Here is a 27,499-nt window from a genome sequence, read left to right as displayed (position 1 = left end):
ATGCAGGATTGCAAACCTACCTCCACTCCTACGAAGAGTAATCTGAAATTGTCCACACAATCCAATTCTCCATTTGTAGATGAAACACTCTTTAGGCAGCTAGTAGGTAGTATCATCTACCTTACTACTACTAGACCATATCTCAGTTTTGCAGTCAACTACATCTCATGGTTCATGACGGACCCCAAGACCTATCATTAGATTGTAGCGAAATGTGTGTTACGCTATGTACATGGTACTTCAAATTATGGTCTTCTTTACACAAGGAGTACTACTCAGCTCAGTGGATTCACCAATTCCGATTGGGTTGGCTCAGTTGATGACAAGAAATCTACTTCTGACTATGTGTTCAGTATTAGATCTGCAACAATTACCTAGACCAATAAGAAACAATAGGCGCATGCACTCTCCTCTACAGAAGCAAAATATAAAGGAGTTGTCAAGGCAACTTGTGAAGCAGTTTGGCTCCGTCAGATGCTTACAGATATGCATACTCCTCAAGCAGGTTTGACTTCTTTGTTTTCAGACAATCAAGGAGTACTCAAACTTGTCAAGAACCCAGTGTTTCATGAACGAACCAAGCACATGGAGCTTCATTGCCATTACATCCGACAATTAGTAGATAGACCTATTCAATTACTCTATGTCCCTACCTCAAAGCAACCAGCAGATATTTTCACAAAACCCCTTGGTCTTGACAAGTTTGTTAAATTCAAGGGATCTATTGTTGTAGTAAATAGATTGAGCATTAGGGGGTCTATTAAAATGATATTTATGTTTCTTTTTTTATGCTCACTATTGTATCTTATTATATCTCTATAAATATTAGAATGTTTTTAATATTTAGGTGGAGTCTAGAATAGAATGTTTCTATTCTATTCGACTCTCCTCTTTGTATATATAGAGCATTTTGATTTTTGATTAATTCATCAAGTATTATGCCATTTACGTTTGTAACACATAATAATATAAAATACTAAAAATAAAGTAAAACTATATTGAAAACTACTACATTTTTAAGTTTTATCTTAATCAATGCCATGTCATTGATATAATTATTATGTGATCTTTATTAGTCCCTACCTTATATAAGGAGGGAACTAATGTTCCCGTATGCCAAGAGCATTTAATTTTACGTACCGAGAAATTTGAAATCATAAAGTTAAGGCTCAATTTATTTTAAAAATATTCTCTTGACATAAATTTCAAATTTGTTATTAGTCATTGGCATTTTTGTTGGGGGTTAAGGTGTTTGAAAAATAAAATATAAAAGGAAAATCAACCACTAGCACCGACCAAAGAATCTGGAAGACTCAAACACAATCCAAAAATTTTAAACTGATGTTTTCCATCCCTTCGCTTGCAATTTGATTCCACTTTCTTCTACGATGAAAATTTTTTATTGGAAATTATTATTTTTGCTTAACATATCATCATCCCACATTTATACTAAAAAACAAGTAAAAGAATGAATATGTAATATCAAGACCTTGCTAATTTGAATTATTTTAGACAATTCAACTTTTATCTTAAAATAGATAGCCACATTTTATTTGGATATCTATATTATTAAAATTAAAGCTTCCTGTTTGTTTTTTCATTTGTGTTGTAGTATAATATATTCTTATCTACTTAATAGTATTGTAAAAGTATAATGTTTATTCTTTATTAAATTAAATTTGTTATTTTAAATTGATTAGTCATTTGACTAAATATATTGAACAAATTTATAGAAGCTCTTTTAAATTCATGAAAATAGTTTTAGATTAAAATTGGGTCTAATAATATATAAATGTACATTTTATAAAGGTAAGTTTTTATTTCTATTTCCTCAAACTTTATATTCTCCATAATTAAAATTCACCTTCTTGTTCCATCATTAATAAGGAGAAATATAATATTTGAAGGCACAAGTCTATGGAGTTTGATCTTCACCCTAAAATATCTTCTATAAATTAAACTTAGATTTAACAAAGTGATATAGTAAAATTAATCTCAAGAGTTTTAACAAAGTCATATATGAATTAAAATTAATTAATAAAATAAATAGGATAGAAATTAGAAGAGTAAAAAATTAATTTTACTTATCACGATATAAGATGCAATTTCACCTACTACATAAATCTCTCTTTGATTTTGGTACGAATTAACTAGCAAACTTATGATATGTCTTTGCATTTGCACCTTGATGGAGCTGTTGCATTCACTTACAATTAAGAGTCTAATAACCAAATACTTTTCCAAAAAATAAAATATTTTTCCATTCTAAGCCAAAAGGCAGGGACTCCAGCTGTTTTAAATAGTTCTAAAAATGAATTAAATGTCCATGGTTCTAGAAAAGATGACATAAGCTATATTTAATGCATTAGAAATAGTGTGTACAAAATATCTTAATTTTTTATGAAGAAAAATAATTTTACTCATTATTGTTGCTCTAAGCCAATCAGAAAATAGGTAAATTATTTTGTTTAAATCATTTAAATAGATAAAAAATTTAAACCTATAATTTATGGACATTTTTTAAAAATTCTTGACTTTGATTGGTTATTTAAAAATTATAATTGCATGTAATGGATGCAATAGTATCCTGCCTGGCAGGAACTAAAAGAAAGGAACACTAGACATACGTAATGCTACATATATTTTACAACACGTAATCTCAATTATCCTAGCACATGACACTTCTCTGTTTCATCAGCAACTGGGTGAGCTTTTTCCTCGAATGTAAGTTACTTGACAGATGATCTTCAAAACCTTTCCTCAAAAAGCTCAAATCTGGATTTTCCGCACAACTTCTGACATTCAGCAATGCAGTAAACAGACCTGTCCACAGCGTAGTATTCCAATACCTGAACACAGACTTGTCAAGTGAATGTCTGACGAATTATTTTCACCAAATTGAATGATTAGATGCAATACTAACAAACTTTTCCATTTTATAATATTAATCATGAAAAATTAATTTTTAGAAGAGGGCACTTCGTTATACCATAAAAAAGACACTTCTGTAGTAGACAGTGGAAAACGTTACCGTTTAAAAGCAGCTTTGGGATGATAAAATGTATTTCCATCAGGGCCAATTTTCTTCACTAACTCCATGTAGCTTCCATGCAACATCATATGAGCAATGGCACAAACACCGTAAGTGTCTACCTGGTACAAAACACAACGCACAAGCACTCCTAATTAAAGTGAACTCTCTAATTTCAGAATAGTGCAGTGAAGTCATGATCCTTACTTGGAAGGTCCAAGGCCTTTTCTCTTGCATTTCAATACACCGGAATGATGTTGTCTTACTGTCCGCCTCAAACTCTGTCCCGCTTGGAAAGAGATTCATGTCTATACCTCTTCCCCAGTCAATCAAACAGAGCCCCTGTTGTAATCAAATCAGTACTGAATATTATATGCAAAATTGCCACACAAATTACTCAAATGATCAAAACACGGATATATAAAGCATCCAAGAGAGACCTGATCCTTCCACCCTCCCATCCGACTTGGATTCCATTCTTCGCAGAATTCATCACTTTGAAACCAAAAAAAAATGCATATAATAAGACGAAACCGAGATTGCATAGATGGTGATAGATTGTGTTCAATTCATTCAAGTACTATGCCAAATATAAACTGATTCAGAGACAAATGTATGCTGAATTGAAGATAAGTCAACAGAAACATTTCTACATTATATGTGTGTGTGTGCGTGTGCGCGCAAAGACAATGTCTAAGGGATTCAATGTAAAATATATAGGAGAAACAGATACAACAGAACCAACTTGCCTATTGTAGCGAATAAGTAAGTTGTCGGGTTTTAAATCCCCATGTATGATGCCAACAGAGTGCAGTGCTTCCAACATACGTAGCATTTCAATCGTGTAGTACATACACAATACTTCATCCATGCACTGACCTTTTACCAGATATGAGTTGATAACATCCTGAGGTAAAGTAGTATATTATCAGGGCCATAGGATGGTTCGGTCAAAATACAAGTACAAAAAAACAGATATTGTTCAAATCAAGAGAGACGACAAATGAAACTCGTCATTAGAAGAGAATACAAAATTATAGTTTACAACTATACCTGCAAGGTCCCATGCTCAACATAGTCACAGACCAGAATGCTACAGTCAGCATATACATGTACTTTCCATGCAGATCCAAAACTAGACCGCTGATATTTTAAAAAAATGGCAATGCTATTCATAAGTTGAAAAATATTTACGAAAATAAACTCATAAACATGATAATACAGCACGGTTTGTTACAAACGTCTAGATTGAAGGGGGAAAATGAAGTGCAAAAATGTTAGATACTTCTTCTGAAGAAATGCGATCATCAAGCTGCCGGTACATGTAAAACTCCCAAGGACAAGCAGGCCGTTGTATCTGCACAATAATAAGCTCAAATATTATTTACATACACTGGTGCACATGACCGCCTAAAGAGAGCTTTCTCATATAAATCAATATGAACAAATAAATGAGCACCAATTATTAAAGAAAAACCTTTAAAGCAACAACATCATCGGATCGTCCATCAACAAGAGCCTTAAATACTTGAGCAAAAGCCCCTTCCCCCGAGCATCCTTTTATATGGTACTTAATACCGCCTATTCCATATCAAATGTAAATGAAATTACAAACTATGTGGGATAATCTTTGTTCCAGAAAAACAGCAATATTTAATCTTTGAAAACAAGACAAATGTTGAAACTTGAAACAATCATGTTAGTTTTATTTATATGATAATTTTAAATTTCAGCTCTTTGGAAAAATTACCACTGCTTGGACTTTTCATATACAACAAATAAAAAATTTACTCCTTTATGCAAAATCAAATAAATCATAAACAATCCATAAATATAACCATACTATATTTTAACCCAAAGTGTAAATAAACTAGTTGAAAACAACACATAAACATAACCAACTGTACTCCCGAATTGGTTTTCGCTTTCATTGTGAGAAATTATATAAACAAGATGATATTTAAAAGTTAGCAAGGCTGCCATAGAACACTTAATGTCAAGCTAGAATTAGGTGTGACAGAGATCCTTTCAGCCAACTATAGACTGAATGACCCGACTGCCTCTAACTATTTTTAAAGAGAGATTGCTGTTATATGTGCCTGAAGATTTCTGAAGTTTATTAAAAAGCATAAAAGAAACAAACTTGCCAAAGGCTAAACCATAATGAATTGACAGCACAGAGTGATCACAAGCACCTGAGCATCTGGCAGCAAAGTTTGACTATGCACCAACTAATATCATTCAAGTCTTCTTGCAGAAATTCGACAGAACTCTATTCAGTAGTCTACATGTCTTAAATATCACCATGAAAACAGCATTTGTAAACAGAAATGGTTTTGATTAAGTTGACAGTGAGAGGGCCTCAAATCCACACAAGAAGTTGCATTAAAACACCCATACTACAGCAAAGGCAAGCACAGCAACAGGCCATTATAGCCTGAAGCCCACTAACCAACCAACAGCAAAATAATAAAAAACCACATAGCGCTAGAAGTAGTATAGGTTAACTTCCACCAGACACTATCAAACAAAAAGAAATTTCTGCTACTAATATCTATCATATTAAAGCTTAAAGGATTGTCACCATCATAACTATTATAACTAATATTGAAGTTTATAGCCATATGATTCCCAACAGAGGGAAGCCAAAAAATAAAGCAGACGTTCTTCATCAAGTTGAGATGCTGTATATCCGCCATTATCTCAAATATACTTTTTTTTCCTTAAAAAGATAATTCCAAAGATTCTTTTCGAACATGTTGTAATCTCCCCTTTTTATGTTTCATGGATGAATGCAGAACAATAAATGTAAGTATGACTGGTAATTCCAAATGATAAAATATTAAAATGGATAGAATGCAGTAATGAATTATTATGCAAGTATGGGTGTAATGTATGGTCACGTATTATGATGCAACAAGTATGACAATGGATTATATATATATATATGTATATATATATTGGGCCCCCTACAATGGCAATAGGCCCTACCATTTGTCTAGGACGTATAGAATCCCTTTAGAATAGTAGGGCCCTACCCTACAATTCTATGGGCTATGGGCCCTTGCACCCTCCAAACAAAAGAAAGCGCCAATGAACACCCACAAGCAGATAGTTGCCCCCTACCATTCTATAGGCGATTCTATACATAACATGGTGCAGTGGGCCCTGGCCTATTCTGTGGTAGTTGGGATCGTTGGTCATTGATATCCATGTACCCGATGCATGCAGATGCAAGGATAGCTTTTGTGTGGCGAGTGATGCAATACAAGTAAGATCTCGTGTGGGTGTGTGAAGAGTTGGATGGAGAATGAGGCACTATTGATTCTGGTAGGAATGGATTGCCCTCCCCTATTCTCTACAGGGATGGGACCCCGCCATAACTACAGGACAACTCTGCAGTTTCACTTTGTTTGCCTATCTGTAGTTGGGTTGTTCTAAAGGTAGGGGTGTTTGCCTATCTATAGTTGGGGCAAGGTAGGGACGTTTGCCTATCTATAGTTAGGCTGTTCTAAAGATAGGAGCCCCTAATCAAGGCGGATCAGGAATAGAGGTATCTATATTTTGGTCATACATCATTGATTTTGCATCCTCCACAACAATTTTGTTTTTTCCTCTTAACTACCCTATTTTGTTAAGGATTATAGGATACAATAGTCTCCCTCTTAAACACAAAATTCTTTAAAGATTTCTAAAGTTTAGTCTTTCCCATTGTTTATTCTAAGTGTTTTGATTTTCTTTCTAGAACAGTTTTCTGTTAGAGCTTTGAACTCTTTGAACCTTTTAAGGATCTCTTTTGATTCTTTACACTTTAGTCGATCCAGGACTTTCTGAAGAAATCATCCACAAAGATTGCATAATATAGGAAATGTCCCATGGAAGGAGTAGACATGGGTCCACATAAGTCAGAGTGGACTAATTCCAATATATTTTTAGTTCTGCTCAAACTATTTTGAAAAGATCCCTTAGTGTTTTTCCCTAAGGTGCACCCTCTGCATGTCCTTCTATGAGTTGGATTTAGTTTGGGCAATCCTATTACCAATTTTTCCATGGCGGTTAGGGTGCAAAAGTGAATATACCCTAATCTTCAGTGCCAAATTTCATAGGAATCTGAAGTTTCATGAATAAGTGCTTGTTTTGACTCAATGCAAAGTTTGTATAGGCCACCTTGTCTTATACCTATGATTTTAGCATTCTTATATGTAGAGTTCTTTGGCCATGCCAGAACTTTCCCATCCATGAAGGTGACCCCATATCCATTATCTTCTAGGCAGATATTGATACTAGATTTCTTTTAATTCTAGGTACAGATAGTACATTTTTTAGTTGCATAGTGATACCTGATTCCAATTTGATGGTACAAGTTCCCACCCCTTTTACAGGATGTGCAGAATCATCCCCAATGGTTACTTCTTTCTTAGTTTCTTCAACCATACTGTCTAGATGTTCGTTGAATCCAATGATTTGTCTTGATGACCCACTATCAATCACCCAAGTGTTGAATTTGTTTGATACATGATTTGATAGTGTTGAGTAGAATAAGAACTTCTTGAAATCATCTTTTGTTTTTGTTTTTCCAACTAAGGATGCTTGTTTGTTTCCCCTGTTAGGACATTTGATAACATAGTGTCCATATTGATCGCATCTAAAGGACTAAACTTGGGACACATCTTTTCTTTGCTTAAATAAACCCTTTGCATGAAAATTTATTTTCCTTTCCAAATTCTTCATCTTACATTTCTTATGAGAATTTGTATTTAGGACATTAATATCCTCATCTATAGGGTTTTGTTTATTTCCTTTTGACATTTGTCTAGCTTCTTGAAGGCAGTCAGATCTTAACTGATCCAATTTTGGAAGTTTTCATCTTGCACATATCCCTTGTATGAATGACTCCCATCAATTTGGTAATCCGCCTAAAGCTATTAGCAATAACTCTTTGCTATCAATTTCGTGCCCAACAATTGACAGTTGATCGCTCAATTTGGTTATTCTCAAAAAGAATGCATTGATTGATTCTCCTTTGTTCATGCTTATGTGATTCATTTGTCTCTTTAGTGCAAGGGTTCTGCCAGTGTTATTTATTTCAAATGTATTCTCAAGGGATTTGAACATAAGGTATGTAGTTTCCTGTTTTGCCAATATAGGTAATATGTGGTCCCTAACTGCATCTACTATTAATTTTATGGCCTTTTCATTATCCTCAATCCATTAAGATTTTTCTGGTTCATGCTAAGGTTCTCTCTTTTTGTCTTTTACAAATGAATCTAACTTGTTCTCTTTTAGTATCATTATGATTCTCGTCTTCCATGATATGATGTTGTTTGCACCTTCAAGGCAATCCTCAACTCTAATCATGTTTGGCATTTTGATGAGTGCAATGTGATGACAATATTACAGTGAATAATCTGATCTCTCAAGATTAATTTGGATCTTCCTTAACAAGGCCCTGATACCATATAAATGTAGATTAAACTTCTAATCAGACTGGTATGATCTTATCATAGAACATGTATGTTAGAGCATTGATATTTCAATGTGAAGGAGGTTAATATACTGATCAATCTGTTCACAGCAAATTACTGATTGGTAATATCAACCAGCGACATTTAGTGATGGGTAGTTGTCATACTTCAAATGTGGATGAATCGTATGTCAAAGAACTTAGGAAACATTTTAGTGTTACTCACCATTCGAGAACAAGATCATTATTTCAAGAAGCTTTCATTTCAAAGGAGGAAATAGGGCGTTACATCCCAAATTTTGACCTATTTAAAATAAGCTTATAGCCGTTGTTTGGCTAGTTGAAACAATCGAATGTTATCATCTTGTGAAGTGGAAATTATCGTTAACCATTTATTTCATATGAAAAGGACTTGTTAGTTGATTCGTTATGATCTTGTGAAATGGAAATTATGGTTAGCTATTATCTCATGTGAAAAAGATTTATCATGTATACTTATTTATTGTTAATTAGCCATTTTTACAGCTATCAATTATCATGTTCTTGATATTTCGATTTAAATGGAGGAACATGTTATTATTGTGGAAATGTTGCAATTGTGGTTGCAGGAGCAGACTAAGGGGAGAAAGCATAGCTAAACGGAATTCAAGGAATGGGGCACTATTTTAGTCCATCATCATACCATCAAGTATGGACTCTAACTACTTTGATAAAGGATTTAACAGCTAGGCAACAGAGTACACCTTGGACAGTCACGAGCTACTTGGTCAATCTTTTATAACACAAAAACATTTAATAATCATGATAAGAACAATTACCTCTCTTGCTTCGAGACCTTGGAAGTGATTAACATTATGAATTTTCACACACACACACACAAACACACATATATATATGCATTTACGTATATAAAGAGAATATGATGTTAGAAATAAATCATATGTAACACACACATATATAGATATATGTATACATAAAGGCGATTATAGATATAGAAAAATAGCATAATGATATAATACATTTAAATTTTATATATATATATATATATATATATATATATATATATATATATATATATATATATATATATATATATATATATATATATATATGTTTCTTTTTAAAACAATAAAAAAATATAATCCTTATAACTCGTCTCGTGAGCGGAGGCCACCTTCAAGATTGGTGTTAACTTTTAAATATTTGAATTTCGAAGCCTGCTTGGAAACCGATACTCTTTCAAACCGATATTCCTTATAAACTCTCGTGTTCGCAAGTAGCTAAAACATAAGGAAATCATATTGTTATCATGCGGCATCTCAGAACAGATTCGTGCTCTTCCTTTCTATCTTACTTACTATTCTCTTATTTCCCTTTTCTATCGGCATCTCAGTCATGTCTACTTTGCCATACAGGGGAATAGCTTTGTTGTTGAATCGATTGCCATCAACCGAACTAGTATCATTACAGGTTATGGATACTCACAATCAACCCTTCTTTCCATTCTATGTTCTCATTAATGCCATTAAACATCCGTTCCATCAGTATGAAGATAACCATTTTAAAAGTTGCAGATACCATATAACGCAACTATGTTTTAGTATGGAAATAAATTCAAACATGTTTAAAGCTCTATCATTTTATGTACATTTGAATCATAGCTCTTTATATGTCGATCGCATAACCATAGGGACGGCTTGTAGTTCACTTGTCACATATTCTTAATTTTAGTTTTACATGAGTATTCTTGTATGGAATCTGAAATTGGAGTTACGACATTCTGTCTGGCACACTGGTATTTTGTGTATATCAGTTGTGGCATGAATCAGAAAAGTGTTCAAAGAAAACTATACGATAAAGATCATTAATAGTAGCCTCCTGGGATGCACCCAAAGCTAGTGAAGCTAGTGTGAATGGGTGAAGAGAGGATTCCTGCAAGGGAAAAACTATTATGATCAGAACTCTAATGCATTAAAACATCTTAAAAGAAGTTGCTAAACCCAGGTCAGCTCATGATTGTCCAATTTGAACTCTATTGTCAAGTCAAGCGCTTGTGATCGGGCTATTCATTTGCCCATCTAAATCCTTGGCCAAGGTAGATTAGAGGCATGCTTGCCTAATTGGACCACAAAGAGGTCGATGTTGCTAGCTAGCAGAGAGAAGTTTAGTGGAGGTATATCCTCGACCTTGTTTGTTGCTGAGCAGACATTCTAACATCGGTATGCTTGAAATGGCTGGAATATAGTGCCCCAAGCCTAACCCGAGGTAGGGAGGGCCTTTCTCTTAAGAGATTGTGTGGGGATATGATAAGGTTCGCAGTTGGGAGGTTAAGCCTATGTCAATGCTTCTCCTATTCTCTGAATGTTGAGGCTTGCACAACGCATCGATAGTTAGTTCAAAAACATGTATGAATTATAAAATTCTTATTTACTTTTATGTACACTCGTCAATGTAGATTTCATTTCTAGTTCTTTTCTAAATGTATGACAGAAGTTAGTTATAAACGATAATCTCTTATCATTCATATGAAATAGAAATAGTTGTTGTTTTGAATTATAATACTTCAAATTTCAGTTGATCATTTCCAAAATGATGTAAGTTAGCTGTGAATGTTGATCTATAATCATTCATATGAAATAGAAATAGCCATTGTTTTAAATTATAGTATTTTCAAATTTCTGTTATTTGATCATTTCCAAGATGATGTTACTTTATGTCATTGTTTTGATCATTCGATTATAACCCTAGGGCAAGTTATCTATTTTTAGCTTACTACAAATGATAGGCTACCTAACCCTAGGGCATGATTATCTATTTTCAGCTATGTAAAATTTGTATGTTACATAGGGAGATGGGAGGAATAAATAGAGGAAAAGACAATAGTGAGTTCTCACAATAGAGGAAGAACAAGGTTGCAGCCAACAACAACAAAGAAAAAACAACAAATCCGAATCGAGGAGAGCCCAATCAACATCCTCATCACAAGGACACAATGAATAACAGAATGTACAAACTTGCAGATGATAGGATGAAACAATTTCAATGAAACCTATTATTGATACCAAAAGAATTATGAACTTTGATATTAAAGATGGCAAATATACAAATATTCTAGCATCAAGGTTTAGGAGTGTGAATCGCCAAGAACTTTGCTAATATTATGTAGATAAATGAAGAAACATGAATACGGTAGAAAAGCCACCGAGGGCACTGTATTGATATAAATAATTTGAATAACATCATCAATATTCGATGTAATGGAACGAATTCAATCATGTCAAGCACTATATTGTCCCGTGGATAAAGAAAATGACAATTAAGTAAATAATCCTCTATTCTACGATATCTGCCAACCATGATTCATAATGGGAAATGATTCGATGCCTCACTAATGGTTAGCCGCAATTGGGATTTGTTGAGAGTGTATGGCATTACTTGAATTCTCTCCTATATTGCAGTGTGAAAGGAATGAATGAGGAATAAATAATGTGGATTGAGTTGATCAGAATAATAAGGAACAAAATATGTGTTGACAAGTATTACATGACTCATATAAGGCTATTAATGTAGGAAGAGGGAAATACAATTATAAATTATAATGGATATAACACCAAGGAGGATAACCATCCCATTCTCTTGTAAAGTACAAATAAGTGTATATAGAGATTCTTCTAAAAGATGTCGCAATCCCATTGATCAAAAACACCATCACCGGCAAAAGAATAAAACAGCAAAGAAGTAAATAAAATTAAAAACTGATAGAAAATACAGGACAGTCAACTATTGATTCAGCAATGCCACAAAAGGGAAATAAGAAAGGAAATATTGAGTAGTACCAGTAAACAGGAATAAGGATGTAGATAAATATATTACTTGACCAGTCGGGCAATCTTAATCAGGTATGTATAGAAATCTAAATCTCTTGCCAATCATAGCTAATATTTATACACCCACAGATGTGCATGTTAAACTTATTATTAAACTTAGTATTCGAGAAGGGCATCAAAGAAGTATGTGTCTACTCTAATAGAATTTTTGGTGCCAAATGAACAAATGTTCTGTATGCCTTTGTTTTATTTAATTTTTCAGTAGATATCATGAGTACATGGCAATTATTGAAACTAACCAAACAACTCAGAATTACTTATTATTTAATTAAAGGAAAGAAAGACAGTATCATGAGCCAAATTTCCAGAATTTATACAATGATGAAATCTGATTTTCATTGTAACACAACTTCTTGCATTTGTCGGTTGAAAGAAGAGTCTAGTTTATGTGTCGGATGCGATTCCTTCACAACATCACCATCAGCAACCTCAACGCAAGCCAATACATTATCAGACCCGTCTGATATCAAATCAAACTGCTCCCTTTTTACCAGTTGCGACCAGGAAAGGAATGACACCCAGCCAATTGCAAAATGCAGGTTGTATAAATAGGACGTAGACAATGCAGATTGCCCCACTCTGCGTTAATCCTCCTTGTCACCTCACAAATCCGGCAGCAAACCAAGGCTCAGCTTGATGCCTAGCAGATAGAATCTCAGATGCAGCCCAAATGATAAATGGCAGTCACCAAAAAACCATCAGTCAACTATCAAATCGACTGGCAGATTGTACACGTTACCATCAATTTCCTTCAGAATGTCAATCTTTGTAGCCGCAGTGATCACAATTGGAGAAATACGACAAATCCACTATACTTCAGCAGTAGAAAAGCACTTCTCAGCTACAGTGATGAACAATAGAGAAGTTAGGCAATCTTAGCTATTCCTCAGTAGCTAAATTGCAAATGCAATTCTCAGAATTTCCAACCGTTGCACATCAGCAAGGGCATATAGTTAAGAACCCAAGAAAAAGCCACAAAGCAACAAAATCAAATATATAATCAAGCATGTCTTTCCCAATGAAATGAGCTCTCATTTATAAGCATTCGTTGGCAAAAGTTTCCATAAAACTTCACTTCAAAAATCGTGGAACTTTCCCAAAAAAACTCAACACTAGAAACTTTCCAACTTGTTTTTTAAGAAATATCTCTTAAAGTCATTATTAAAATAATATAAACATTATTATAATAATGCAACTCAATGAATAATAAATAAATAAGAGCTCATGCAATTCTTAACCTGTTTAACTACAGGTGACAACAAACTGCTGAGCCATCCACTACACTACCAAAAATAGCAACTACTAGAAATAGACTTACTAAAAATAGTAAATCCATAACTAAGGCCCCCAAAACGCCCTGTCAGCTCAGGAGGGTCGCTATGGTGAACTGACTTGTCCAACTACAGAAACCTGCTAAAAATGGGGACATTACACTAAAGTAAATTCCAACATAGATTGATTCCAAAATAGGGTGGGGATCAACAACTCTAAGCACCTTGAGGGCATCGTTCAAAGAAAGGCTCAAGGGCGTGATTTGTAAACATTGGAGGAGTGCCTATTGAGAATTAGTGTCCATGCAATTTGATTACATCCAAAACATCCTTCTTAAACTAAAATAATAATAAGGTTAGCATGAATGTAATGATCGCAGATAGTAAGATTTTTATTCAAGGTTGCACGGGTACGTGGGTACGGGAACGGAAACGGGTACAGGTACGCATATTTTTCGAAATAGGGGACGGGGGTACGTGTGTATGCCTAACTTTTTCTATATAATTAATATTTTATAGAAAATATAAAAATCAAAATATATGTCATGAGTCATGACATTGAGCATTCAAAACAAGAAATTTGAAAATATGAGCCATAAGTCAATTTATAATATATATATATATATATATATATATATATGTGCTATTGCTGAATGTTTAATGTTTAACATATTTCTCATAATAGGGGACGGAGGTACTTGGGTATGTCAAACTTATTTAAAAATTATGCTTTTATATTTATAAAAAATCTGAAATTATGAGTCATGACAATGGTTTTTCAAAATAAGAACAGTGATAAAGTTTGCAAATGTAATGTATTGTTTTCAGTTTCAGATTTGCTATATGTTTGAAATAATAATACATGATAAATGCTTAGATGCATAACAAAGAAGGCAGACTTTAAACATGAACAAGAAGATCCTAAATCATATGACAATGACATATTGCAAATGATAAACTTATGACTTGAACAGTGATAAAGTTTATTGCTAATGAGTATCAAAGTTTCAAACTAATTTGGTATTGAATTAAGTTTGATAAACAACAAGCTAATACAAAAATAAAAAACCAAAAAAAAAATCAGAATCTTAATCAAGGTCCTTAGCTATGATGCTCTCCACCGAGTACCCGGTACATGGGATACATGTACCCGATACTTAGGTACGTGGGTACGAGTACCAGGGGTGTGGGTACGATTACCCATGCAACCTTGTCTTTAATCTATGTCAATTTGGATTAAACCCAATCAAGGGACATTATATTAATATCTTTATCAATAGTCTATTTCTATTTGGCTAAAAAGGAAAGGTTGTGATGTTTCCAAGGAGGGGCTTGTATAAATTCCAAGCAATGGATCTTTGTCGCAAGGTACGGTGGGGATCAACGACCCTGAACACCTTGCGGGTATCAACCAAGAAAGGCTTAAGGGCTTGGGTCTATAAACTTGGAATCCATTAATAGTGGTTTCTAGGCAACTTGGATATCATCAACTCCTGTTGTCTTGAACTGAATTAGTAATAAGATTGGATATGAGTATGAACAACTAATCCTATCAAGGAACATTAAATTGGTATTAAATCTAAAAAGAGAAACTAATCCTATCAAGGAACATAAAAATTGACCTTAAGTCTAAGAAAAGGGGAACAAAGGTCTAATAAGGGAGAGGCTAGTGTAAATCTAACCAATTGGCTATTCCCAAGATAGGGTAGGGATCAGCGGCCCCATGCACCATGTAGAAATGTCACAAGAAAGGTTTAATGGCTTGGATTTGTAAACTTTGAGGGAAAATGTTAGTGCCTACGCAGTCTATTTACATCCTAAGTGTTCTTCTCGACTAGTATAATAATGAGAGAAAAACAAAACAAGCATCTCGAATAAATATGGAAGCAAAACAAGCATCTTGCTAAATAGGTTTCCTAGTGTGGATTCTTAACACCTTGCACCAAGGCCAAGGCGGCCAAAGTTCCACTCATGGGCTAGCATGGGATTGGCTTGGAGTAATTTATTATGACTCAATTTTTTGAAACTTATATATACATGTATGTACTTATGATAACATGGTGGTTGCAGGGCTCATAATCAAAAGAATAAGGAAGAACTAAGTTTTGCAAATCATTTTCCTAACCCCAACTCATTGTAAATTATAGAATGCAAGGTTTAGTTTAGAATGCATGTATTATGTATCTGAATTGTGTATGCTTTATGTTTGCACACATTCATATGTCTACATCGTGAATGCTTCATGTCTTCATGCATTCATGTATCTACTTCGTTCATGTTTCATGTTTCATGTTTCATTAAGATGTATATTGCATGCATACCTAGTGTCTTCTTACATCCTAATGTATACTTGTATGCTAGTTCTACAAGAAAAAAAATTGTATAAATGGTCTTGCTTGACGACAAGATAAATTTGGGAGGGGAGGACTGTCATGTCCCTTATTTTGATGTCCCCAATTTAAAATACAAACAATAGTTGAATTTTAAAAAAAAAAATCAATATACTCTATTACATAGTTACACCACCCTGGGGGACAAGGGGACGGGGGAACCAGGGGACAAGTTTCTAGGACGGGGGCACAAAGGGGCCTTAATTTGGGGAAGGAAGGGGGGCAGCGAGGGGTACAATGGCAGGGGACCGAGGGGGTTGTATATACTATACATATGGTACTTAGAACCATAGTTATGAAAAGATGTATTGCGATATAAGATATAAAGATGTAAAAGAGTAAATACTTGAAAATTGCATTGAATAGGAACATTGAACATAATTAGTCGAATCAATAAATAATTAACACCAAGATGTCCCCTATCCTCGACGGAGGTGGTGGAATCTGGTGGCGTCGCCAAGTCCCTGGTGCATGGGGCAAAAAGGTGGGGGACGCATCCTTGTGTTACTGTTGTCCTGCATTTTGTCACCACAAAATGTTGGTAATAGCATGAAACTTTTCCAAGCTAGTTTCGCGTTTCTCTAAGCTTGAATTTGATATTCAATTGCTTAATGTTGATCAATTGATCCATTTAAATTCAAATATCAAATTGTTTTTCTGAAGGCCTTCGTCAAGTCGTTTTTGTTTTGCTTTCTATCGAGCCTTTGTTTGATTTTTGAAGCCTTCATAGTTCGTTCTTTGCTTTTGAGTTTGTGTTTGCTTGTTTTTGGTCCTTTGGATTTACTCATGTCATGCCTTTCGTTTTCCCATTCGATTCGATCTAACCTAGAGGTCAATCGAAGTTGTCAGTCAAGAAATATGGTCATTTTAGTGCCTCAAAAGTGGACATTCTAGATGCAACAGCACGAATTAAAAAAAATGATGTTATATTTTCATTTTGACATTCACTTTTTCAAAAAATAACATTTACTCATTTTTTGTTATGTTTTGAAGTTACTTTTCATTTAAATTTATAACTTAAAGTGACTATAGTGCACTTTATGTTATAATTTTAAATTGAGTTACTTTTTAATTTTTCAATTAAAATGACTATAGAACTATAAAGTTACTTTTTTAAATTTTTTATTTTTAAATCAAATTCTTATATAAATGTTACTTTAACTTAATGTTTATGAATTATATTGATTAATATGATGCATAAATTTTATTTTTGACCCATACTAATGACATTTTTATAAAAATAAGTGAAATGCATAACTTAAAAGCCTTAAAGTGGACTTTTTATGTGCATATACATGTAAAAAACAATGAAAAGTGGAAACTTTTCATATTATTGCATATAAAAACTCACTTTGAGGATACTTTTCATGCCATTACATCAAAAACTTGTAAAAGTGGACCTTTTTGATGCAATGACATGAAAAGTTGAGTTTTTGTGCTTGTGCATCAAAAAAGTGAGACATGTTTTAAAACATGTAAGTGACTCCAAAAGGCCCGATTTTGGAGTCTTACACATTTCAAAATATGCAATGAGTTTCAAAAAGTGAGATTATGCATGAAGACATATTTTAAAACATGCAATGGACTCTAAAAGGTCCGATTTTGCCTTCCAACATGCTTTAAAATATTTAATGAACATGAAAATGTCCTATTTTGTGAAGAAAATATGCTCTTGCTCTAAAAACCTCCGATTTTGATCATAACTAGAGATTTTCTCCATGGTTTTGGATGAAATCACTTGCATTCAAGGCATTTTGGAGTGGTGATCATTTTGCCCCCATTAAAAATTAGTTTATCGAGCCCAAAAATGTGTTCAAATCTCCCAATCTAGGGCACGAGTTTGCATAAAGCTCCATAAATCTTCAAAGTTGGATCACGTTTTTGCTTGGAATCAAATTGTTTTTACCTCATTAGCTGATTACATTGCATTGTGATCATCATTTTGGTGTTTAAACACCAAATCGACTTGATTGGAGAATCACGTTTTTTGCTTGGAAAAACACATTTTTGCAAAAACGTCTTAAGGGATTGAAATATTCAAAACGTTGGAAAAAGGAGACAATCTAGGGCATGTTTTGGCATCTTGCACAATAATCTCCTTGTTTGCTGCCCTTCATCATTCGAATTTACAAGATTTGAAAAGTTATCACCATTTTTGAAGAAGATTTCAAACAAAGAGCATCTTTTCTTTCATTTTTGGCACTTATTCTTCATGTAAGTGGACCTTTTCTTTCTTGCATTTTAATTCATGTTTATCTTTGCTAATTTTATGATGAAATTGTTGAATGGATGCCATTTGTAAAAATCTTTGCCTTAGAATGTGCATTTTTTCTTTAAATATGAATTTCTCCTTCATTTTGATGTTTTTGGTTCTTCCCCAAGTTCCAAATTCGAATTTAACTTTGGAGTGCATTGCATCTTGGCATTGTTTGAGTTGTTTTCAAAGGTATGTTTTTTCTTTTGTTTTGGTTTTGTGTGCTTGTTTGTCAGTTTTTCTCCATTTGGAGAAGTTACAAGTTTTTTCCCAAAAACTTGTTTTTCCTTCATTACATGTGAAAGCATTATCATTTTTCACATTCCATTTCCATGTCATTACATCCCACATCTCATCCAATAAATGCGATTACATGTTTTTCACCTCATTCACTAAAATCCCATTTTCCATTTCCATTTTCATCCATCTCACTTTTCGTTTCCATTCGCACGACATGATTACACGAAATGTCTTACATATAATTGCATCCGAAAGGTCCGATTTTGATCAAAAGTCATATTTTGAAAAGACAAAAAGATGTCATTTTCGCTTTCCGTGTACTTTGACTTCTTCCTTTCTCCAAAAGTGACTATATAACTCATTATCTCACCTCCATTTTTCCATTTCCATCTTCACATACACATTCACGCTTGCATGAATAAGTACATGTTTCCACCTCATAACATATTTTACATGTTACCCTCCACCCGCATATACATATAAAATGTACCTTTCATTCGCACTTGCATCTCATTTCACTTTCCAACCTCCGTTACATGTTGCATTTACATATACGCATGTTTCATTCAATAAAGCTTTGGAAACATTAAGTCACTTCTGAAATCAGCAACTTTCACTTTGCACGCATTCCCATGCATTTCACCTTCACACATTTTCATTCCATTTCATTTTCCATATTTGCATTACCATATCATTTCATTCCGCATTCCATTCATTCCATTTCAGTTTTCATTCCATTGCATATGCATATGCTTTCTCTTCGAAAGTCACTCCTTTTCGAATCTTCACTGTTGCTCCAGTATTCACTTGCATGGAGGTTCCTTCTGATGATGTATTTGTGTTTTGGGATTTTTGTGTTGCAGTACAAACACAAGAAATGTCCTTGCCATCCAGATCCAAGGGCAAGATGAAATACCAATATTACAAAGAATTGGCTCATGCAATTTCTTTTTCAATTACATCTATCTTGGTTAACGTGCTAGACACCAAGATTGGTCACATAGATGTAGCTAATTTTCTACAAAGGATTGAAGCTCCAGCTACTCATGAGATGAAACGTATTAAAAGAAGCAACGTCCATTTGGTTTCTACATTTCTCATGGCAGCCATAAAACCTGATTTTGTTTATAAATGCGCTCGGCGGTTCACTCCTAAGACAAGGAATATCAAAGATGCTAACGGCAAAGTTATCATTAGCTTTGATCCTAAAGTTATTGAACAAATCTTCAAAGTTCCTCGAAAATCAGAATGTGTTGATTTGACCAAAGAATCATCATTGGCTTGTTGGAATGAACAAAAAAGCAATTATTAGAAGCATGTCAACCTTTACTGGTTAGACAACAAAAGAAGCAATATTTCCAGGTGACCAAAGACTCTTCATCGGTCAAATTTTAAACAAGAATACAAGGATCTCATCATCCTTCTCAACAGGATCTGTTGTCGTAAGGATTCTTCCAATTTTGAGCCATGAATGTACAAATTTATGTTTCAAATTATAGAGAACAAAGAACACATCTTTTGGGGAAAGCTTATCAGTACTACGCTCTATCAACAGATATGCAATGTAGGAAAATCAGTACCTTTTTACATGAATTCTTATCTAGTTTACACTGCTGCTGCCATGGGATCTTTTTCAGGTCTTTCCACCAAAGGTGATCGTCTTCAAGTACCTGTTTGGGAATACTATGACCAAATCACTTTGGCTAACAGTAAATTTCATTACAGAAGAGTCCAAGATGCCTTCTTTGGACATTACAAGTGTTTGTTCGACAGACAGTTGTCTATTAAAAGAGCATCTAATGCAGCATAGGAAAAGGTAAACCAGTAAGACTGCATTTTTCTTCAATTTCGCACTTTCACATACTTGAGAGTTGGATATATCAAGGGAGAGCTGTACACCCTACCTAGGTATGCTACAAATCGAATCATTCTAATGGAGTTAGCAAGACAACTCATGGATGTGCAGAGTGATCAGCATGCTTCACTTAGGCCCAGATTTGGCATTACCTCAGCTAGGCCTTTATCTATTGGCAATTATTCAATTGTTTTTGTGCCTAAAGCAAAAAATATGGAAGCAGAGTTGCAACTGATTGCATTGAAAAAGTTCAAAGCTAGATTTGATTTTGATTATCAAGAAATGAACTCTCAAATAAAGAGGGCCTACACTCATGTTCATCGTATTGAAGATATTTGGATTGACATGAGAACAGAACGTGGCATTATGAAGATGTATAATTGCAGGTTAACCTTGCAACAAATAATCGATCTTAATATGTTAGAAATCCCTTCAAATTTCCAAGTTGAAGATGATGGCGACATCCTTGATCCAGAATTTCATCAAGCCAGTTTTGATAAAATGTGCCCTTTCCCTATTCAATGGCAACAAAAGGAAGGTATATCTATTATGGACAAGTTTCAATCCATCTTAGCAAACACTAACAAGTGGTTGAAAAGTAAAGGCCTTAAAAGAGTAAATCCTAATATGGATCTGGATTGTGGAAGTTTTGGTCCTCCTGGCGAGAAATCACAACTGGAAATTACAAGGAAAGATGGTGCATCATCTTTGAATATCAAGAGTAATTTCAAATTCAAATTAAAGGGCGGAAAACGAACTAAATCATGTCAAGTTTCTGAACCAATTCAAGAATCAACGACATAATTAGAAGAAGAATTGGAAACAGAATCCGAGAAAGAAGATTCAAATGAAGAAGGAAAAATTAGAATCACATCTCCTCCAAAGCCTACACGAGCCTGCATGTCTTCTCCACGTGAAGAACCCTTTTTGTATGAGGTTGATGATGATGTAGATTCATTTTCTACTATTTTCACTCACTCCATTCCAGTCTCGAAGGTTAACACCATGGCTCTTCTGATTTCATCTGCTGCTCCCCGTGTTCCTGCACATGATCAATATGAACACTTAGCAAATGTGTTTGAAGATTTTCCGACTCTTACTAGTGGTCAAGTTTCCCAACTTGATACATCTTTGACAGGATTTGAACTTTTAATGACGGAGTCTTCTCAACATGTTCCTATGCCTTCAGCGGTACAGACTGAACCATGCTCAGTCACTACAGATATACAGTCTGGATCAATGCCAATGGTCTCCATTGTGCCTGCTTCTACAGATGAAAGTTTCAGCCTACCTGCATGGTTGAGTAGAATAACAACAAAGAGAAGGAAGGTGGTTGTTCCTCCTGACGATCTTCCTGTCAAGAAGACTAAATCTAAATCTTTGAAAGATGAGATTGTTTTCAGAATTTTGGTTGATTCCGACAAAACTAAATATGTTGAGGTTGTTGAGCCCTTAGTAGATAAACCTGTTGAAGAGCTTACCTGTTCTGACTACAAGTTTACTAAGGTTAAAGTTGGAAAGCAATCTCGTTTGAGTTGTTTACAAGATGCTCAAGATGCATTGACAAATGTATCAAAAAGCAATCATGAGCTTTCGAAAAAGAAGAATCAGTTGAAACAGGAAAGAGCTGATTTGAATGAGGTCATCCAAAAGAAATCTTCTCAAAATATTATTGTTACATCACAAACATCTAAAAAGAGAAGGTTGATTGAAGCTGCTAAGTCTTGGATACAAGAAATCATTGTTGAAGGAGTTTGAGCTATCATAGAAACACTTGCAGTTCTAAGGCGTGTCAAAGAGATGAACAAAATGGAACTTAGCTTAATTTCTTCTTTGACTCAAGAAGCAAATAACCTGAAAGAAATCCTTGAGGATTGGGATGAAATGATAAAATTTGATTTGAATGCTATGATCTCATGTGACGTTCTTCTATCATGTGAAATGTTCTTCAGATTTCAAGGACTCATTGGTTACAAGGAAGAGACATTAAGAAAGTTGATCACAAAATTGCAAGTGGCTCTTGAAGATTGTCAAGCAATTGAAACAAGCCTTACTTGTGATTTGGACCAATCGAGATGCCGTGTTACTGATAATCTTGGTAATCTTTTGGCAGCAGAGAGAGTGAATTCAAGATATACAATCAGGATCAATGATGATGCAGATTCCAAAGATTTTGATTCGTACACAATGAACAAGTTTCTTTTGTCCAACAAATCCTCGACAAAACACTTGTTAGATAATACAACAGCAAATTCCAAAGTGGTGCAATCAGCATATGAAAATGCAGTGACAATTGAAGCCATATCAAAGACTATGGAGATTGCTGATCTTCCCACAGTGTGTGACGTCATTGTGAATTTCAAGGCATTAAGAAGCAATCTTTAAGATTGTTGTATAGTTTCTATTTCATAGTTGTTTAGAATGCATTACATGAAAAAGTGTAATTGCATGTAATGCGAATTGCATGTATGCAAAAGATGTAATGCGAGTTGCATGTGCAATTGTATGTAACCCTTTAGTTTCTATAGTTAGAGTTGGTCAAAGTTGGTTGAGTTGCTCCCACTTTTTCCTCCCCCTTTTTCTCAACTTCTTTGTCTATATAAAGGAGTGCCCCCTCATTTTAAAATCATCATTATCTTTATGCAAAAGAGCTGTAGAGAAATTGTGCCAAAAAAACTTTGTTTGTGTGAGCATTATTTTGAGAGGAAGTGAATAAAAAGAAGCATTTGAGACTTAACTTTGATTAAGTGAAATTGTTATTTGTATGAATTGTAAACTTTGTCTATAATTCATTCAAGTTATCTTTGATTCGTACTATCTTTTGTTATTGATATTGTATCATGTGAATTGATAGAAAAGAGTTAAGAAACAATTGAAGCCTGAGCTTTGACCAATAACAATTGTGAAAATTCATAGCTAGAAGCTTTGTCTGTAGCTTGTATGTTCGTCTTAATTCACAAAATAGTTAGATTGTTCTTACCTTTAGGAGTCTTTGTGCCCTAATTGTAAAAATTTTACCATATAGAGGTACAACCGAACTTAGAGCCAAATTGGTACATTTTGGCTAGCCTTTGAGTTAGTTAAAGTTTATCAGTATCACTATTTCCAACTCCTAATAGAAGTGTAGTTAGAAATTCACCTTGCCCATTATTCGCTCTACGATTAAGTGGATCCTTTCTTGAAAGTTAAGAAGAAAGGATAATAGTAACACCCTGTTTATAAATCTCTCAATTTCTTCCTTACCTTGAATTGATCCAAGGAATGGTGAGAAGGGGGAGCCTTCCCTTTAAGGTAGAAGAGACTTTTCCTCACAAGCTCTGGCTGGTCATCCTATTTTGCGACTGAATTTTTACCCAAAACTGTCAGTTGCAAAATATCCACCCAACAAGTACTATGCTCTATTTATAGTATATTATTAAAATATTTAAAAACAATAATCTAATATGTAAATATTTTACTATACTATAAATAAAGAATTAATGTTAATGATAAAATTTAAAAAATCAAATAACTGATATAATCATAATATAATTAAATAAGCTCATAGTATAATCACAATTTATAATCATAATATTATCATAGCAACGTCTTCTGCCCGAGTAAGCTCAAAATAGAATTTTCAAACTTAAATGCAAGTCTTTCCTTACATTTCTTCAACATTTAACACCATGACTAAATCTCTAAGATGCAAATGTGGGTAGTAGAGACCTGATCAAACTAAAATGCCTTACATTCTCGCCATTTCTCTCTCTGTGTTTCTGCCACATACACCGTTTTTCCTTGCATTTTCTTAAACGTGTATATCCAAAGCCTTGGAGTTTTCGTTTTTAACTAAAGGTATTGGAGGCATTTATTTTGTGTGGGCGTCTAAACTTTTCCAAACGTTGGCTGTATCACAATTTATCATTGGTTTTTATTTGTCCAGGTCGTTTTTGTTTCAGGTTTGACATTTTCTTGTTTTTGTTGTTTTTCATTTGTGACTTTTTATTTAGAATACTGCAATGTGGCTACAAAATAAACAAATGCAAGATTTCTCAATTGTTTCTAGCTCTTCACCACTCTTTGTTCATCCTCAATTAGCTTCTCAAGTTGAGGAAATAATAATTGTGGAAAGTAACATCCCTTGTGAGCAATTCCAATCTTGAAAGTTCTAGTATATGGATTTTCCCTTGCATGTAATTGGGGTTCTAAAATCTGATTACAAATTTAAATCCTCAAATGAGAATATTCTTCCAAGCCTAAAATTGGTATTTTGAAAACCGATTAGAAATTCATTTCTCAAAATATGGGGTATTTCCAAATTTTGCCGCAAAAATGAAAATCCTAGATGGTGTTCCCATTTTCAATGTGAATCCCAAACAAAAATTTGGCTTTTAAGTCATTTACAAAATCAAAACTTAAGGTATTTCCCCTACATGCAATTAGGATTCTAAAACTCGAATGCAAGTGAAAAAATGTCTAAAAATATAATTGTAATCGCGCTTTTGAATTATAGTTGCAATTTAAGCTTCCCTTTTTTACTTCAAATGTGTCTGTTTTATCAACTTGTAGTGTCAATATAAAAAGCCGAAATTCCTCATTGGCATTATTTTGAAAGATGATCACATCATTTTTCCTTCAAATTTGGACAAATTTGCTTGTCCAAAACCCCTACGTTCTTATTCTTCACATGCAAAGCTCCAGATTTGCAAGTTCTAGCTTGGGAGAAATTTTAATGGCTTCTCCTATTTGCATGTATGATCTACCCAATCAACAAATCAAGGCATTGGTCTTATTTGCAAGAAGATTCCAAGAGTAGAGGACACAAAGCAAGAACAACCACATGACGAAGCCATACAAGGAGGTAGAAAAGTGATAAAAAGATTGAGAGCATATAATGTTTTCAAGACTGAAGAAGTCATGAAATGTTGTAAAGATGCTTTCCCAATTAAGGTTGTTGCCATGGTGTACAATCAAGGATGCAGATTCTTGTTCCAGTTCAAGATGCTTCCACCAAATCTGAGTACTTGAATCATGGAAAATCTTGTCGGAAAGAATGATGTAAATAGATTTCTGCCTTGTTAGACAATTAAAATAGTTTCCAATTATGTACTAGTAATTTCTTTTTGAAGATTACATGCAACTTGCAACTTATAAAGCTCAAAAAAAAATGTTTTCAAATTGCAGGTCAAATACATTAGAACTTTCAATTTGAATAAGTCAAAGTTAGTTATAGAATAGATCAAAATTAGTTGGAGTTCTACATTTTTCTCTTAGCCGCTCACCTATATACAGGTGGGTGTCTCATTGCAATTATTTTCTCTTGGCAAGGCAATACTTTGAGCTTAGATGTAAATCGGATTGCTTTCAATAGATAAGGAAGGTTATTTTGACATTGTGTCAATCCAAACTATAATGTGACGACATCTTCTTGAGTTGATTATGACTTTTATGTTTTTTGTTCAAGAGGGATTTGAACTCAATTGTCCAGACTTTGAGTTGCATATTGCATTCAAAGTCATAATTTAGTTTCAGATTTGGTTTTTCAAACTTTGAATTGCTTATCAAGTCTGAGATTAGCATAATAGAGTGCTCAAGCAAGGAAATAGCTTGTAGATTTTGTGCTGCTCTATTTTCTTCTTTTGTGCATGCAAGGTGAAATACATGCTGAAGACTTTGAGCTGCACATGTGTTTCATTCTTGTTCTCGTAACCTCGCTAAAAGACTTTGAACTTTTATTGACTCCTAAGTTATTAAAAGTCATTGGTGAGCTGAAGATTATTCTTACATCTAATCTTTTGTTTATCAAGAGAATTCTGCCAACCTATACCTTGTAATTGAAATACACCATTGAGTAAAGATTGTATTGTAATGCTAACATATATTCTGAAATAAGAGAATGAGATGAATCTCCCGCCCAATTTAGCTTAGTGAAAATAGAAATAGCCAAGTATTTTGTTGATTCTAGTAGCGATAAGAAGGGGGACCTTTCCTTATAATTAGGAGAAACTAAGTCTACACATCGTGGTTGGAACCACTTTTTTGCAATTGATCCTTAAAACTATCGGTTGCAAAATACCCACCAGCACATTTAAATGTAAATTTGGTATTAGAGATGCTATGCCCTACCAAATTTCTTTCCTAAGTTACCCAGTAGAATAGCCAGTGATCCACAATAGGAAAGGACTAATAAATCTTCCAATTAAATCATCACCACCTATGAGCTATTAGAAAGGATTATGCTCAGATTAGGTTTTGCAAACTATTTATGGTGAATTATTAAATACTACTGAAAGAAGACGATGTATCAACAAATAACATGAATATGCATTCCTACACTTTGTTGTTTTGGAAGAGGTGATCAATGAAAACATCTTAATGGATTATAATGAAGCTAATATGGGTGTTTGAATGAGCAAAGCATTATCAACTATATAGAGATAATGAAACTAGTTACCCTTGATCTCAGGATAGTCATAGGGATGAAGTGAGCAATTTGGGCACATATATTGTTTTTTATTTTTTAGTTGTTTGTTTTGTTTAATTTCAATGCCTATTAAGGCATAATACTAGGAACAGCATCTGGAGCTTAAGTTGAACTCAAAGAGTGAGAGAGATTACCCGCTCTCATAGAAGCCTTTAACCATACTCAATCTATTGATGAGCCTCTACTCACCTTTTTGAAAACAAACATCATCTACTCTTATATATTGTATTTCTGTTTGTATGCTCTTACTAGTTAGGTACCCCACTAGAATCATTCACTAGTTAATCTTCAAAAAAAATAAAAACTTTCCTGTAGCAATGGCATATCTGTCTTGACCTAAAGCAAGTAATAATAATTAATCTTAATAATCTCCATAGCAATAAATAACGACATTCATTATAACTAAAATAGATTTGCAAGCATAATGCACCATTTTGCATGATAAAAACATTTTGTATTTTTCTACATGCTCACAAAGAGTAAGAACAAGGTAAGTGCTAGAAGTACATTCAATGAACCACCAGTAAAAAAAATTGTATTTACTAATAATCCTAAATCAAGAATTACATTTTTCAAAAAATAGAAATGTTTTTAATTATTTACGAATATGCATATTAACAAGTCATGTCACAAAAAATATA

At 33.9% G+C, this 27,499-nt stretch overlaps 1 protein-coding gene across 1 annotated transcript in view; it reads right to left on the bottom strand.

Annotated features, from left to right (window-relative positions):
• Positions 1 to 2,291: 2,291 nt before the first annotated feature.
• LOC149552454 (protein kinase and Mad3-BUB1-I domain-containing protein) overlaps positions 2,292 to 27,499 on the bottom strand; it is a 110,459-nt gene continuing 85,251 nt past the window's right edge. Inside the window, exons 9-16 of the mRNA XM_089788014.1 lie at positions 4,509 to 4,612; positions 4,317 to 4,388; positions 4,085 to 4,174; positions 3,781 to 3,938; positions 3,472 to 3,526; positions 3,239 to 3,373; positions 3,032 to 3,153; positions 2,292 to 2,849 (exon numbers count right to left, since the gene is read on the bottom strand). Of these exons, the coding sequence (XP_089644140.1) occupies positions 2,669 to 2,849; positions 3,032 to 3,153; positions 3,239 to 3,373; positions 3,472 to 3,526; positions 3,781 to 3,938; positions 4,085 to 4,174; positions 4,317 to 4,388; positions 4,509 to 4,612 (917 nt within the window). The 3' untranslated portion in view covers positions 2,292 to 2,668. The remainder of the gene's footprint in view (positions 2,850 to 3,031; positions 3,154 to 3,238; positions 3,374 to 3,471; positions 3,527 to 3,780; positions 3,939 to 4,084; positions 4,175 to 4,316; positions 4,389 to 4,508; positions 4,613 to 27,499) is intronic.

This window comes from Cupressus sempervirens, chromosome 6 (genome assembly GCF_028749045.1).
Source record: "Cupressus sempervirens isolate cs-2001-9-10 chromosome 6, ASM2874904v1, whole genome shotgun sequence".
Classification (NCBI taxonomy): Eukaryota; Viridiplantae; Streptophyta; class Pinopsida; order Cupressales; family Cupressaceae; genus Cupressus; species Cupressus sempervirens.
Note: the sequence above shows the minus strand (reverse complement) of the source record. Positions and strands in the feature narration are given on the sequence as shown.